Here is a 16,476-nt window from a genome sequence, read left to right as displayed (position 1 = left end):
TTTCTCCTCTGCACGTGTCCAAACCATCGAAGTCTGCTCTCTCTAACTTTGTCTCCAAAACATCGAACCTCGGCTGTCCCTCTGATGAGCTCAGTTCTAATTTTATCCAAGCTGGTCACTCCGAGAGCGAACCTCCACATCTTCATTTCCGCCACCTCCAGCTCTGCTTCCTGTTGTCTCTTCAGTGCCACTGTCTCTAATCCGTACATCATGGCTGGCCTCACCACTGTTTTATAAACTTTGCCTTTCTTCCTAGCAGACTCTTCTGTCACGTAACACACCTGACACCTTCCTCCACCCGTTCCAACCTGCTTGGACCCGTTTCTTCACTTCCTGACCACACTCACCATTGCTCCGGACGGTTGACCCCAAGTATTTAAAGTCCTCTATCCTTGCTATCTCTTCTCCCTGTCGCCTCATTCTTCCCCCACCACCCCTCTCATTCATGCACATATATTCTGTCTTACTTCGGCTAATCTTCATTCCTCTTCTTTCCAGTGCATGCCTCCATCTTTCTAACTGTTCCTCCAGCTGCTCCCTGCTTTCACTGCAGATCACAATGGCATCTGCAAACATCATGGTCCACGGGGATTCCAGTCTAACCTCATCTGTCAGCCTATCCATCACCACTGCAAAAAGGAAGGGGCTCAGGGCTGATCCCTGATGCAGTCCCACCTCCACCTTAAATTCGGCTGTCACACCTACAGCACACCTCACCGCTGTTCTGCTGGCCTCGTACATGTCCTGTGTTATTCTAACATACTTCTCTGCCGCTCCAGACTTCCGCACGCAGTACCACAGTTCCTCTCTGGGTACTCGGTCATAGGCTTTCTCGATCTACAAGGACACAATGTAGCTCCTTCTGACCTTCTCTGTACTTTTCATTCAACATCCTCAAGGTAAATAATGCATCTGTGGTACTCTTTCTAGGCATGAAACCATACTGTTGCTCGCAAACACTCACGTCTGTCCTGAGTCTAGCCTCCACTACTCTTTCCCATAACTTCATTGTGTGGCTCATCAACTTTATTCCTCTATAGTTCCCACAGCTCTGAACATCACCCTTGTTCTTAAAAATGGGCACCAGCACACTTCTCCTCCATTCCTCAGGCATCTTCTAACTTCCGCCTTACTAATCATTGCCACTTCCTGGTCCACCACACTTGCCTCTTCTAGTCTCCCTTCTCTCTCATTTTCCTCATTCATCAACTCCTCGAAGTAGTCTTTCCATCTATCTAGCACACTACTGGCACCAGTCAACGTATTTCCATCTCTTAATCACCCTAACCTGCTGCACATCCTTCCCATCTCTATCCCTCTGTCTGGCCAACCTGTATAGATCCTTTTCGCCTTCTTTAGTGTCCAACCTGGCACTTATGCCTTGTTTGGCCTTTGCCACCTCTACCTTTGCTCTATGTCACATCTCAATGCATTCCTTTCGCCTCTCCTCGGTCCTCTCAGCGTCCCACTTCTTCTTAGCTAAGTCTCCTTCTCTCCTTTCCTGCCAGAAGATACACCGAGTACTTTCCTGCCTGCCTCTCTGATCACCTTGGCTGCAGTGGTCCAGCCTTCTGGACGCTCCTCCTGTCCACTGAGAGCCTGTCTCACCTCTTCACGAAAAGCTGCACAACACTCGTCCTGTCTCAACTTCCACCACATGGTTCTCTGCTCTGCCTTTGTCTTCCTAATCTTCCTCCCCACCACCAGAGTCATCTTACACACCACCATCCTATGCTGTCTAGCCACACTCTCCCCTACCACTACCTTACAGTTGGTAAACTCCTTCAGATGACATCGTCTGCACAAGATGTAATCCACCTGTGTGCTTCTACCTCCGCTCTTGCAGGTCACCCTATGTTCCAGCCTCTTCTGGAAAAAAGTGTTCACTACAGCCATTTGCATCCTTTTTGCAAAGTCTACCAACATCTGTCCCTCCAAGTTCCTTTCCTGGATGCCGTACTTACCCATCACTTCTTCATCACCTCTATTTCCTTCACCAGCATGTCCATTACAATCTGCACCAAGCACGACTCTCTCTCTGTCTGGGATGCTCAGAACTACTTCGTCTAGCGCCTTCCAAAATTTCTCTTTCACCTCTAGGTCACATCCCACCTGTGGGGCAGAGCCACTAATCACATTATACACGACACCCTCAATTTCAAGTTTCAGCCTCATCACTCGATCTGATACTCTTTTCACCTCCAAGACATTCTTAGCCAACTCTTCTTTTAAAATAACCCCGACTCCATTTCTCTTCCCATCTACGCCATGGTAAAATAATTTAAACCCTGTCCCTAAACTTCTAGCCTTACTGCCTTTCCACCTGTTCTCCTGGACACACAATATATCAAACTTTCGCCTAATCATCATGTCAACCAACTCCCGAGATTTTCCTGTCATAGTCCCAACATTCAAGGTCCCCACATTCAGTTCTAGGCTCTGTGCTTTCCTCTTCGCTTTCTGCCGAAGAACCCGCTTTCCACCTCTTCTTCTGCCAGAATTTACAAGGAAAAACAAACAGCACAAAAAAAAAAAGAAAATACAAAAAAAACCATACAACTAGGAGACGTATCCAAGGCAAGAGCGATCTGGCAGCTTCCTGGTGTGGCAGCAGCGTTTAAGGCTGGGAGCTCATTCTCAAAAGCGCTCAGATGTGCCGCCTCAGGGAAACAAAGAAAAAAACACAAGGAAGAGCCGACTGACAGATAAAACAAAACTAATCTCAGAGTGGCTCATGACACCGATGCTCTACTCCAGAGCGAGGCGAAGTGTTTGCTTGTGGCTACGGGATTCTGGGAAAAGGCCTCAATCGCTGTGGGAAGCCTGCGACTCCCCCCCCCCCCCTCGGGGTCTTGGGGGGGGGGGGGGGGGGCAAGATGATCCCTGCGAATGCTCTGACTTTAACCTCTCCGTCGCTGTCACCAAGATCCGATGCAGCAGTGCCCACTTTGTTGCTGTGACGGCTACATGCAAATAGATACCTCACCTCGCCTCATATTTTGGGTGCTCGCAGATTCTGGTGCAAGGAAAGAATGTCCAAGGTTGTTTGGGTATCAGGGATGAGACGAGCAGTTCTTCCCGTGGTGAATAGTTAAAAAGTAAAAAAAGAGAGCGATCTGTAAATATTTGAATGCAATTGTAATTTTTTTAAAAATTATAATTAAATTCTTTCATGAAATGAAAAATGTTGACTGTATATGTAAAAATATTTTTACATTTTTTAACTTTAGACTAAATGAATTAACTTTTTCTTACTATTACTACAATTGTTTTTAAATTTACAATTAGCATGAGTTATTTAATTAGATAAATAATCAAAATGAATTTACATTTTTGCGAGCAACTTTGAGGTCCAAAGGTGAGAAACTTTGCCAAGCCAGCTGCTCTCCACAGGATCGGGCCCTTTGGTCCCCGCATCGCTCGGCGCAGTGGAGCAACGTGCAGAGCGCTGCGCTGTGGGACTCAAACATGGGAATGACTTCAAGTGTGTTTTATATATATATATATATATATATAAAGTAGCCAGACTTGTTTTTCTATGTAAGATTAGGCCAAGGTCTTGGCACCAAACCCCATAGCCAATTGTTGTCACATGTACTAAACAGCCAACCAGTACTTGCCAGAAACTCCTGAAGCTACTTCAATGTTTCTGGGAGCCTCCCTGACAGTTTTCATCTCATCGTTTCGTTAATTTTGGGGGTACGCTTTGCTACTTCCTCACCTCTTTAGTTTGCTTTTGTACATTGTTTTATGACAAATAAACAAATGAGGCTGCAGTGTTACCAGTTTATTGATTAAAGTACACATAGGGAACACATCATAGTGAGAGGACAATAAAATTAACACCAAATCACAACTAAAGAGACAAAAAAAAAAGGGGGGGGGGGGGGGGGGCGGGGAGCTGCTTTTGTTTGTTTCCCCACACACGCGCACAAAAAGCTCAAAATCAAAAGAAATCATATTGAAATGGAAATCAGTAGGAATTTTCTGTGTGTTTTAACACTGACAAAAAAAATTGTATCGACTAGCTGGGTGTAAAAGGTGAAGAAACTAACAACAACAACAACAACATGAAAAAATACATTTTTAATACCAGCAAATGCTTAAGACCAATAGTCATCTCCCATTCTTGCACATCAGTACAGCAGGCCTGCTTTGGGGAGTGGGGGCGGGGCTTACCTGCATTAAAGTGCAGACCATTGGTCGAGGGCTTTTTGGGGAGGCAGAGCTTCAAGACCGGAAAATACACACGGAGGGAGACTCCTTCGCGCGTTAGCTTATTATTACGTCGTCATTATTCTCATCACAAAAGTGGCTCAGTAATACATTACGGGAAAAAAGAATGCCAACACTGGGAGCAACAACAACATTACTGCTAATGCTAACACTTTCTCTGGATTTTTGGCAGAGGAAAAAAAAAAAAAAAAAAAAAAAAAAACCTGAAAAAAAGTGTCGAAGTAATGATTTCTCGGAGAGTTCAATGGACAGGCTAATAATTTGGCGACAACAAAAGAAAATATGGCAGAATCATTTAAAATTTGGAGGCACGAGTAGCTAAAGCGAAGATAACTTATTGCGAAGCCAATCATTTTTGCGTAGTTCTCAGAGAGAAAATAAGCACGCGTTAAGCTACGCTGAGCACTTATCAGTCCTAGCTTCGTATTTAATGATTTAATTATTACATTTTTAGTAACCTAAGAGTTTCACGGGTTAAGCTAAGCTAATCATTTCTTGGTTCTAACTTTTTCATTGTTGCGAGAAAATGAATAAGGCGCAATAATTGACATTTTAGACTTGCTGATTTGCAGTAGGAAAAATTTGGGTACATGATTATCAAATACAGTTAAAAAAAAAAAAAAAAACTACCTACTGAATATCTTTTCTATGTAATCGTTAGAAGTTTGGCGTTCCTAGTAGCTTTAGCTAGGCTAACTTTTTGCATTAAGCACGAAGCCAATCATGTTTACAACTGAATTCCAATTTGTGTAATTCACTTAACATTTTTGGGAACCTAAGCTTCGTTGGTTAAGGCAAGCTAATTGTTTCTTCGTACTAGCGTCACATTTAAGTGTGAAGTCCATTTTTGCAAGAAAATAAGTGCATATGACTTGCGACATTTCAGACTTGCTAAATCGTGTTAGGCAAAACTGGATATCGAAACAAAAATAAAATAGCAAACGATTGAATATTTTTCATATAAATTATTAGAAATCTGGCGGCATTAGAAGCTAAAGCTAGGCTAAGCTTTTTACATTAAGCAAAGCGACTCATCCTTGCATAATTGTCTGCGAGAAAATAAGCATGCGTTAAGCTAAAGTAATTGTTTATTGGTCCAAACTTTGTATTTCACAGGGAATTCCATTTTTTGTGTAACTCGAGAAAATAAGCGAAAAATGACTTTTTTGTACCTTAAGATGGTTACATGGGTTAAGCTAATAGTTTATTGGTTCTCTGTGATTTTTTTTGCGAGAAAAATGCGACGGCATTTTATACTTGTCACATCGTGCTAAGTCAAATTTGGGGGTCGATCACTAATTACTGCTTATCTTTTAATTTAAATAGGAAAACATTTGGTGATGATAGTTGCCAAAGCTAGGCAAATTTTCTCGTGTTAAACAATGGCAATCATTTTTTAAAGGTGAATTCGATTTTTTTTTTTTTTTTTTGCGCAAAAACTCTGCAAGAAATTTTGCACAATTGACCAACATTTTTAGCAGCCTATGCTAGTTTAATGACTTAAGGTAATGAATGGGTTAATTGTTTTTTTTTTTTCCTCCAAGGTGGATACCATTTTTATGAGAAAAGAAGAAAAATATTTTACAGCATTTCGTACTTTCTTAACAGTGGTAGGCAAAATTTGCAGATTTTTCATCAATTTAAAAAAAAAAAAAAAGAAAAAAAAAGAAAAGATAATCCCACTTTTGATTACCTTTTCAATCATTTACATCTAAATCGGCCAAAGTTTAGCCAATGCCAGTCGCCAAGGCTAGACAGAGCCAAACATTTGAATTCCATTTTCTTTGGCGTAGCTCTCGGCTAGAAAATAAGCATAACTGACGCATGACATTTTTAGTAGCCTAATCCAGTTTCATGGGTTAATAAGATAATAGTTTCTTAGTCTGAGTTTCATATTTAAGTGTGAACTCCATTTTAGCGTAACTGCGAGAAAATAAATGAGCACAATTTATGTTCCTCATTTTAAAATTGCTAAATTGTGGTTGGCAAAATTTGGGGTTTAATAAGCTGTAAAATCTTTTGATTGTATTTTTATTGAAATTATTAAAAGTTTGGCAACGCTAGTTTTTGCGGGCTTAAAATAGACTACATTTTTGTAAAACTATTTTTTAGTGAGTTGAACATCGCTAATAGCCAGAACCAAGCTAACTTTTAGACTTACGCTAAACTAATAGTCTCTTAGGCTTTCGTATATAAAGGGGGAATTCAGATTTCCCAATGAGAAATTACAATTATTATTATTAATTATTAATAAGCGTAATTTACTTACTAATGATGAGCTTTCTCATGTTTTTTTGACAAATTTCACAGACTCATATTTCGGCGACAGTTACGGTTCCTCAATGAATTTGTCAGACAGACTGACAATTTTAGAGAAACAACAAACATAAAATATAGTCAAATTACGTTAGTAACCAAATAAAACTTTTTGGGTTAAGCTAAGCTCCGAGCAAGAAAAAAAAGTGCAACTTACAATATTTTGCACTGTGATGTCTGAAACCTACTAAATCGTTGTTAGGGAGAATTTGGTCTTGCTCTCGTTCTTGGTCTAGAAAAATCGCTAGCTAATGGTAATCTTTTCAACTTTTACTGGACGACAATTTTCCTGCCTTGTTCGCGAATCACCTGGGCTTGAAAAAAAACAAAAAAACAACATAAGTATACAGTGAATAAAAGTTTCCGCCCATTTCAGGGTTGAAGAATGTACGAAATTGGCAAAATAGCTAAGAAGAAACAAAATCAAACTTGACACTTTTTTTCCTTTACGAATTCTTGTACGTTATCTGAGAGCTAAACAGTGATTACGACGACGGGTTTATGAAGTGTAAAGGCAAGAATCCAAAACATTCAGTCGGTACTAAAGAATTCAACTTAAAGTTAGCATTTTCTGATTGTGGGAGAACAACAACAAAGATCAGAGGAACTACTTTGCCAATATACTGTATTGTCATGCAAACGCGAAAAAAAATTTTTCCTTCGCGATCGAGTAGTCAAACTATCAATGCTACATATCCACCATTGCTATCAGATGGACTTAAATCAAAATCCTCTGATCAGTGGAAGGAAAGCGACCGGTTGCTCGCAGTATGAGCATGTCGACGATAAGCAAAAAAAATAAAAAAAATAAAATAAAACTAAAAAAAAAAAAAAAAAAAAAAGTTAAAAATCCTTGTCGAGATGGATCAACAACTTCACTAACGGCGGTGAACGCAGCACGGCCTCAGATTGCACAACAAAAGGCATAATCAATTTAGGCAGTCAAAAAAAACCATCTTGGCACTGATGGGAAAAATTGCAGGAAAAAAATAAGGGAAACAAAATAATGAAAGGAAAGAAAAAAAAAAAAACAGAAAACAACAAATGTAAAAAGAAGTGAAAAAAAATGAAAGCACCCCAGAAAACAATACAAGAAATACAGGAAACAAAAAAATGGTGAAAAAGAGAATTACAGTGACAAACAAAAACCTGGGGAAAAAATGAAACATGACAAAACCCCCAAAAACAAAACAAAAAAAGAACATGGAAAATAGAAACCTCAGATTTTAAGTGAAAAAAGAAATGGAAAAAAAGAGGGAAAAAATTCATGAAAATAAAAAAGAAAGTGAAAAAAAACGACAGAAAAAAAAATTGTGAAAAAGCTTGTACTAATTATTCTTCCGCGAGTACATTCATCATTCTTCCACGAGGGAGGAATTCTGTAACTAACACAGTAGGTGCATGTGAGAGGGTGAAGCAGCAACAACTACCAGGGCAAGGCCAGATGCGGGGTTGCCCTCGGGTGGCATCAAAAGGAAAAAAGGAGGGAGCTACGGGAAAATGGCTGAGCAACAAAATCCCCTTCATACAATGCGCCTCACTCCAAGCTGATCCACAGTAGTCCGCTAATTAGCTCTTGGAAGTTTTTGGAAACTCAAACGCTAAAACTGTTTTTCGCTCTCTCTATCCTTGCTATGCCAGGGTGCTCTCGGTCCTCAGCGCTCCAATCACGCTCTGGATGTTTTCCTCAGGAACCTGGAGAAGATGTCACACTTGTTTTGCATTTATTTAAAAAAGCTTAACCCGAAACTTTATCTTGTATCAGTCATGCTAAGCTAGGCTAGCTCACCAAGGCATGGTCGAACTTGAAGGTGCTAATGTAGTACGCTGGAATGTCGGCGGTTGCCAAGGGTTCTGATATTTGAGCCACGATGCCGCACTCGTCTGCAAGAAGAATGCACACTTATCAACACACCGCTTGCTTAGCACGCTAGCTAAGCATGCTAGTTTGAAAAGCTAAATTCACCAAATCCTAAAGGTTGTCCCCCGATTCGGACCATTTTCCAAAGCTCGCCAGAAGCGCTGGTGAACAAGACGTTGTTTGGGAACCTTGAGGAAGAAGTGGGCAAATTAGCCAGTTTGTAGAAGTTACAAGCTAACTAGCCGTCGTCGTCACTTTCCGCTAACCTTTGCGTGGTCTGTTCATCCATGACCAGTGAGATGTAGCCTTCGATGAGGGAGAAAGAGAAGAATCGGATGTGGCTGGCGTCGTCGCCACATGCACCTGATTCTTTCGATCTGGAGATGGGGACAAGAGAAAAATGCAAATAAGTCAAATGAAAAGCCAGGCCCCATACCTAACATAAATCCCTTAAACCTGAACCCTAAGCCTGACTGTAAACATTAACCCTTAAACATCAACGCTCATCAAACCTCAAGAAACCAATGTCTCAGCCCTGACATAACCCCTAACTCTAAACTCCAACTCTTCAGCCAAACCCCCAATACTAACCCAACCCCTAAAACATGACCCCTTAACTCTAACCCCCAAACCAAGCACTAACCCCTTTAACCCAAATCCCAAACTCTACCCTTAAACCTAACCCCAACACCAAACACTATCTCCTCACCAAACCCACTGAAAATCTAGCCCCTAACCCAACCCCCGTTAAACCTAGCCGCTGTTTACCCTCCAGAGTAGAACATGACGTCCATGAGCAGGGTGGCTACGGAGGGAAGAGTGTCAGGATCCAAGCTGGTCACGCAGAACATGTTGCTGGGGCTGGACAGCGGGTGGATGATTGGACGCGGCACTGGGAGAAGGAAAAAAAATAAAAAATGAAAAAAGGCTTAGAAAGAACAGAAAATGACAAATGTGAATAAACCCCCACCTTCTTCACCTACCGAGTTTGGGCTTGACGAAGCCATTGGTCACCCCCAGGTGGTGGGCGGCCACTGTCTCTCCATTGACCACCCTCAGTAAAGTAAACTCCGAAGACAGTGTGTGCATGACCATGGGCAGGTCTCGTTCTCGGACCTGCAGATAAAACGGCCCAATGAGTCAAAGGGTACCACCCTCAGTAATTTCTTTACCAGCATCAAGGCTGCCGTGTTTGTCATACCCTTGGCGGGGACACATTACAGAATGACTGGTTGAAAGTCCGAGAGTCTCAAGTCTTTGCCCTCAAGTCCCGAGTCGAGGGTTAGGGTTAGTCCCGAGTCAAGTCGCAAGCCCTAGACTTTGAAACAGGACTTGCAAGTCTCCACTTGGGTGCAAAGACTTGAGACTTGCAAAGCATTTACTTGGTCCCAACTCTGGTGTAAGTGTACTTTAAGTCTCTGGGGGGGGGAGAAAGAAAAAGAAAAACAAACAAACAAAAAAAAGCATCAGACAACCCAATAATCAGGACCATATGACAAGACACGCCACAGTCCAGAAAGGAAACCGACAGATGTACGATACCTGGAATTCCAGCAGCGAGCTCCTGAGCCACTTTTACGTAACAGACTGTCAACACTGAAACCATTTTGTTTTCCATAGCAGAGCCGCTCAGCAGACTGTTTATTTTAACCCCCTGACAGTGAAGCAATCCAAAGACCCCCCCCCCGCGGCTAGACAGGCTTTGCACGAGAGAGGATTTCTTCATAAAGCCGTGTTCTGTGTTACTTGTACACCATCATCACATACATCTGTGCCCAAACGAAGAGTGGTTGCAAGACCGGTCTCGAGAACAAAACTTTGAAGACTAACTTTCCGCAGAACTGTAATCGCCTTCATTTCTGTCATTTAAGGCCTCTTTACCGTAAACACAACTGTTGTAAGATGTTCCCTTCAAAAGGTTTTCCGTACGGATCGGTTTCAACCTGGTCTACCCAAAAAGTGGTACAGGTCAGGCACTTGAGTCCTCTAAATATTCAGTGACGTTATGACAACATAACCAAAGACTAAGGGAAGAACAGGACTCGGAGGCATTGAAACAAAGATCAAGGTCCGAGGATTAAACACCCAGTGTCTGACTAGGTCAAGTTAATATACAATTGATGAGACAAGACCAACATCTCCTTCCTAAAGGTGGTTGTGAGACCAGTCTCGAGATCAAGACGTCAAGGAATAAGTCCTCACCAAACTGAAATCTCCTGTGATTTATGGCTCCATACCAGAAACAGGACACGTATTGCCGCTCACCACCATTTTGGAAATTTGAAATACAAATATTTAGTTTTTTTCACAAGCAGACAGAATTTTGCAACCATCCACGTGTCGCCACTCACCAGGATGAAGTCAGTCTGATAGGTGGACAGCATGAAGACGGAGATGTTGTGGTCAGCCAGCGGCGCGATGACCGACTTGGCGATCTTGGTGACACCGATGGGCTGCGAGTTGGACGCGTTTCCACCGCCTGACACCACGTTGAGCGCCAGCCACGTGGCCTCGGCGACGCTGATGTGCTCCGACTCGGGCAGCTCTGCGGGGAATAAAATTAGGACGACGTCGTATTCTTGGGAACACTATAGCCACTTAACCGTTAAACCAAGAGTTCTCAAACTTTTTGGGTCCAGGGATCCTTACAAGGGAGACATTTATCCGAGGACCCTCGACATAATTCTAACACCGATTGAAAATAACTACCACGGGATTTAAAAAGTTGGCCATTTTCGAGAATAGTTCCAATGTTACGATAAATTAATTTTTTAAGCAAAAAAGTCTTAATGTTATGAGAATGAAATATTTTTACAAGGAAGAAAAAAAAAGTCAGTTTACGAGAACAAAGACGTATTTTGTTGAGATAAAAAGTCATAATCTTGCGATGTTTGTAATATGTTAATAAAGTCTAATTTAACAAGGGAAGAAAATCTAATTTTAACAAGTGGATTTAAAAACGGTTGATTCTTGTAATATTATGGGTTTTACTCTGTAAAAGATGCCTTTATACTCTCTAAAAACATAACACTAAAATGAAAACGCGTATACGGGCTCGCTGTTCAAGGCTTCCATATGTCCATTCGCTCAACGTGCGGCGATGAGTCGGAAACTCCCGTTTTTAGGCAATGGTCCGGTCCAATCGGTTGCGACCGCATCGCGCAATGTGCGGCAGGCCTTACTGAGCGAGGGATAAAGCTGGAGAGAGCCATCACAGCAGTTAGAGGTAGAAACCACACAAGAGAAACGCACGACATTTTTATAAAATCGCCACGTCGTCCAGCACTACTGCCCAGCATATTGTGCCACAGAGGTTGGGATTTGGGTTAAACCATGACAGATCAGGCTCTGTCTTCAAAAAAAAACAAACAAACAAAAAAACACCTATGGTCTCCGGGGTAACCGAGGACATTTGGTCAGGTGTGTGACCACGCGGATTCACTCACTGAAGAGCGAGTGGCCCTCCACCATTAGCGACAAAGTGTGCTCAAACATCGGCCGCCCAAAGAGACGTCGTAAACCCCCCCCCCCCCCCCCCCCCATTACACAACACGCGCGGTGATGATGTCACTGTTTCCGCGGCGACCCGCCGAGGCTCACCTTTAAAGCCCTCCTCGTCCACGATGATGGTGTAGTCCTCCGGCGTCTCTGTCAGGCTGAAGAACTTGCACCTGAGTGGAGAGGGAGGCGAGGTCAAACGTGGATTTGAGCGTTTATTTAATATCCTCGATATTCAGCTTCAAGTCTTTGTACGTACTAGTACGCCATTTGAGAAAGAGAAGACTTGTTTTGAATAAGTTGGGAAGCCAACCAGAGCGGTTCGGATATTGTCGGTGTGACCTCTGCAGAGGTTGCGCGACCAATAAAATGCAAATGTGGGTCCCGCGGCAGGCCAGTGACAAGTTTCCCCAAAATGACACGCAACAACGGCGGCCGAACACGGTTAATGTTTGCCTTTGAGGTGTTGAAAGCAACGAGAAAGTGACAGCATTTGCTTCTGTGGAAATGAGGGTTGATGACCTCTCTCTAACTATTATTGTCGTTCCGAGGCCTGCCTTAATGACGACGTTCCATTCCCGCTAACGAGCTAATTGAACCTCCACATTCGTCGAATTCCCAGGGCAGTTAAGGAACGTCACAAGGACTCTTTGACGGAGTCTTGTTGTTGTTGTTGTTGCCGCTGAACTCTGAGTGACCGGGGGAACATTAATTACATCAAATATTTGCGGTGGGAGGGGCTCAGAAGGCCTGGGGGGCTCGACAGACAGGACAACGGTTATTTTTAAAAATGTTATTTAGCATTTTGCTGCTAACTGCATTATTTGCATCACTAGTAAAAACCTGACTGTCAAAGACAATAGCCACGTTGAGTCGTATTGTAAAAAAAATCATTTTCTTTCAAGAAAAAATATGTAATGTATGGGGGGAAAAAAAAAAAAGTAGAAAGCTTATGGGAAAAGACTTAAGAAAAAAATTTTTACCGAGTTTTTTTTTTTCAATAATTTATATTATAAGAAATAATGAATAATAAAGATGATTCTGATTGGGGAAAATCACAAGTGCCACGAACGAATCATTTGAGACATTACGAGAATCAAGTGTGATTTTTTATTTTATTTTTTTAACCAAAGAAAAATATTGAATCTTATGTAACTGAAATAGTTTTTTTTTTGTTTTAGAAAACATGTCACTGTACAATAATTTTTTTCCAAGAAAAGTTGAAATATTACGAGAATAAAGTCACTTTCGGGGATGAAAGTCAATCTTACAAGAATGAAGTCCCTTTTGATTTTGAATAAAATCTGCATTGTACATTTTTTTTCATGAAAAGTTTAATTACGCAGAATGTAAAAATAAATTCCCTGAGAAAAAAAGTTTAGTTCATAAAAATTAAGTATTTATTTCTGAAAGAAAATTTTAATTGTACAATAAATATTACGAGAACAGCCTTTTTTTCTTTTGAGATAATTTTTTTTACGAGAATAAAGTATTGTTTTGAATATATAAAGTCTTTGAAGTCTAACTATTACAAGAAAAAGGGATTTTTTTTTCAAAAAAGTCAGAACGTTTGATTTCTTTTGAATATGTAGTCCAAAACAAAGTGGAAGTTGTAGAGGAAAAATAACTTTTTTTTCCCCCCTCAGAAAGAAGACAAGTTAAAAAAAGAGCTAAACTAATTTGCGTGCAGTTCTCAAAAAGTCAATATTTAACTAAAGGAAAAATTACCTTTTTAAGGCTTACAGCCTAATATGATGATATCATATCAGACAAAACTGTTGCCCAACAAAGCAATTTCGCCCCCCCCGACACAAATAACTATTTTTTACGGAACCCATCATCTGATTTCCAGAATTCCTTGTGCATTGTACTCAGGTTGAAGTGGCCTTTCCATCCACATTCGACATTTTTACCAACTGTCATTTTTGGGAGATTTTGCCAACTTTTTTTTAATTACTTTAGCATAAAAGCTCCACAATGACAGCTAGCTCTTAAACAATTGTAGGATTATAGCATAATTGCACAAGTCTTACTTTTAACTTACTGTGACCAAATCAATGAAAAATACCAATGTAATTACTAAAAATTTTGTTTTTTTTCCTGATATATCGAAAATGATCACATTTTACTTACACAATTATGCCATTAGGCTAACAAATTTTTACTTTTGTACTTGAGTGCACTTCAGTCTGTCCTTTTTTAAATACAGGAGTTGAATCAATCAGTACTTCTACTTTTACCAGAGTAAAAGTATTTGTACTTGTATTTAAGTACACAATGCGAGTACTTTTGCCACCTATGTTTGGAACATTCCCTTTACAGTTCGTAAAGGTTTCGTGAAGGCAACAGTTTTGACATGGGAACAACATACCACCATTTCTACTTCCATTCATTCCTATGGGGGAAATCATAACTGTCATGAATGATTCATTTCTGACAAGAAAACGTGTTGGGGAAAAGCTTTAGCGAGCTCACATTGTGCGCTTATGGAAACTTAACCTGCTTAAGGCTCACATTAATCACACAGCCTGGCGACGAAAACAAGTGCAAAGGCCTCCCCTCGCACGACAAGCATCTCCTCGCCGAGCTCCAACGCGGTCCATGAACGCCACGCACCAGAAATAATGGCACTTTTGACGTTTTAATTATGGAGTTTTGACACGAACACGTACAGTAAAACACACTCAAATTCGTCTATACAGACACCTGGCTGGCGTCGACCCAGCTATGGATGACACAAAGCTAGAAAAGGCCCTGGAGAAGCGGAGCTAGAACGAACAAACACGTAAACAAAAAAACACATTTAAACAACATTACGATGCATTCAAGGCACCTCGGGAAACTAGCAGCACACAGGGAAAACGACGGACATTTTAAGCTAGCTGCCTTTAAAGTCCAACACTGACGAGCCGGTTTTGTGGCATGAATGAAAAGAATGGACGTACCTGGTTTTGGAGGCCAGGAAGGCGAGTTTGATTAATCCGTGAGTGCAAATCTGGATACCTTCCTTCTCTATACTCGCCACTTTCAAGCTGTGCTCTAAAATGTGAAGCTCCATCTTTTACGTCTTCTCATTGGAAAGGGGGCGGCTACGAAAAACAAACTAACCCCCCCCAAAAAAAAAAAAAAAAAAACTCAATAAAGCTACGTACTTTCAAATAACAAGGACATTGATAAATACATACACGCCCAGCCTAAAGTCGTCTTAAATAGAGAGAAAAAAAGAGAGAGAGAGCGAGAGAAGCAGAGCAGAGAGGGAGGAAGAAAGCAAGAGGTAAAAAAAAACGGAGCTGCTTCAAGGTGGAGACGGAAACGCTCGCAGTTCCGACTGCAGGGTTTCCAAAATAAAATTAAACGACGTCAGAAAATGGAGCTTAGTTAGTCGTTAACTATTGTGTGTATAATTATATTAATGAATACATATATTTCAGAAATTATTTGTTTCAATTAAATATTTTCAAAATTTGGTTGTATTCAATAGTTTTTTAAGTAAACAAAATGATCAAAATAAAATCTATGAAAAAATAGAATGTTTGTAATACTTTGTTTGAATAGAGATAAATAAAAATAGATAATAAAAAAAATCTATTTACACATTATTTTTAAATTAAATACAATGATCTGAATATATTTTATTATTCAAATATATTTAAACCTTTTTATCTTATTTAAAAATATGACTAAGTTTTATTAAATATTATTTACTATATATCTTGATGAAACAAGATGATCTAACTACATTGGACAAGGGAAATATATTTTGAGAATTTGATAACAAAATAATTAAGTAATACATACAAATGTCATATTTTCTAATTAAATAAAATATTATTTTAACGAGAAAATATATTTTTTCGCTTTTTATTACGCAAACAAAATTAATGTATAAATGCAACTTCATTTAATATTCCCTTTTCTGACTATATTTTATTGAAAAACATACATTCATATTGTCTTAGTTCAATACATGTTATTCAATATAACAAAAAATATATGTGTATGTATATATATATTTTAGTTTTATTGTTGATAAAATATTTCTGTACTAATTGTTAAATAATAGTAGACGACTTAATTTGAATACATTGAAAAAAAATCTCCATTACGCGCTTATTTTGAAACCAGGAGAGCCAAAGCGGAAGCTGCTTCCTTCCTGCTTCCGGGAGCTTGTCGCAGGTCTTGAACGGGAGAGCGGCAGAAGCAGCAGCTGCCTGCTTGGTCTCTGTTTGCTCTCAGACTGGAATAGTCAGCAGCTGGTCTCAGTGAAACAAACAACCTGCCATTCAAACGGACAGGGGCGGGGCTTCTGCCAAATACGGGGGCTGACGGGAAATGTTGTTCTTGCGTACCCATTCCCCCCCCCCCCCCTCCAAATAAAAACAAACAAATAAACAAAAAATCTGACACAAATATTCGTTCGTAAGCTTAAGTTAGTTAAAATTTTACCACCTGTCGCAAAATCGCGGTTTTATTTTATTTTAAACTTTCTGGAAAACCTTCCACTTAGCCAAACAAGGTCAGTTTTTGGCCATTTCATCCCATGTTGCAAAATCAAAGTTGTTACG

The 16,476-nt window shown here is 40.4% G+C and overlaps 1 protein-coding gene across 1 annotated transcript; it reads right to left on the bottom strand.

The window, feature by feature from the left end:
• Positions 1 to 3,772: 3,772 nt before the first annotated feature.
• castor2 (cytosolic arginine sensor for mTORC1 subunit 2) lies at positions 3,773 to 15,211 on the bottom strand. Its single transcript, XM_061752296.1, has 9 exons — positions 14,857 to 15,211; positions 12,014 to 12,084; positions 10,765 to 10,958; positions 9,397 to 9,529; positions 9,182 to 9,305; positions 8,680 to 8,790; positions 8,519 to 8,601; positions 8,342 to 8,436; positions 3,773 to 8,247 (listed from the first exon to the last, which is right to left on the bottom strand). The coding sequence occupies exons 1-9, from the start codon at positions 14,967 to 14,969 to the stop codon at positions 8,185 to 8,187; spliced, it is 987 nt and encodes a 328-aa protein (XP_061608280.1). The 5' UTR covers positions 14,970 to 15,211; the 3' UTR covers positions 3,773 to 8,184.
• Positions 15,212 to 16,476: the final 1,265 nt, after the last annotated feature.

Source organism: Phyllopteryx taeniolatus, chromosome 17 (assembly GCF_024500385.1).
Source record: "Phyllopteryx taeniolatus isolate TA_2022b chromosome 17, UOR_Ptae_1.2, whole genome shotgun sequence".
Classification (NCBI taxonomy): Eukaryota; Metazoa; Chordata; class Actinopteri; order Syngnathiformes; family Syngnathidae; genus Phyllopteryx; species Phyllopteryx taeniolatus.
This window is presented reverse-complemented; position numbering and strand designations above follow the sequence as displayed.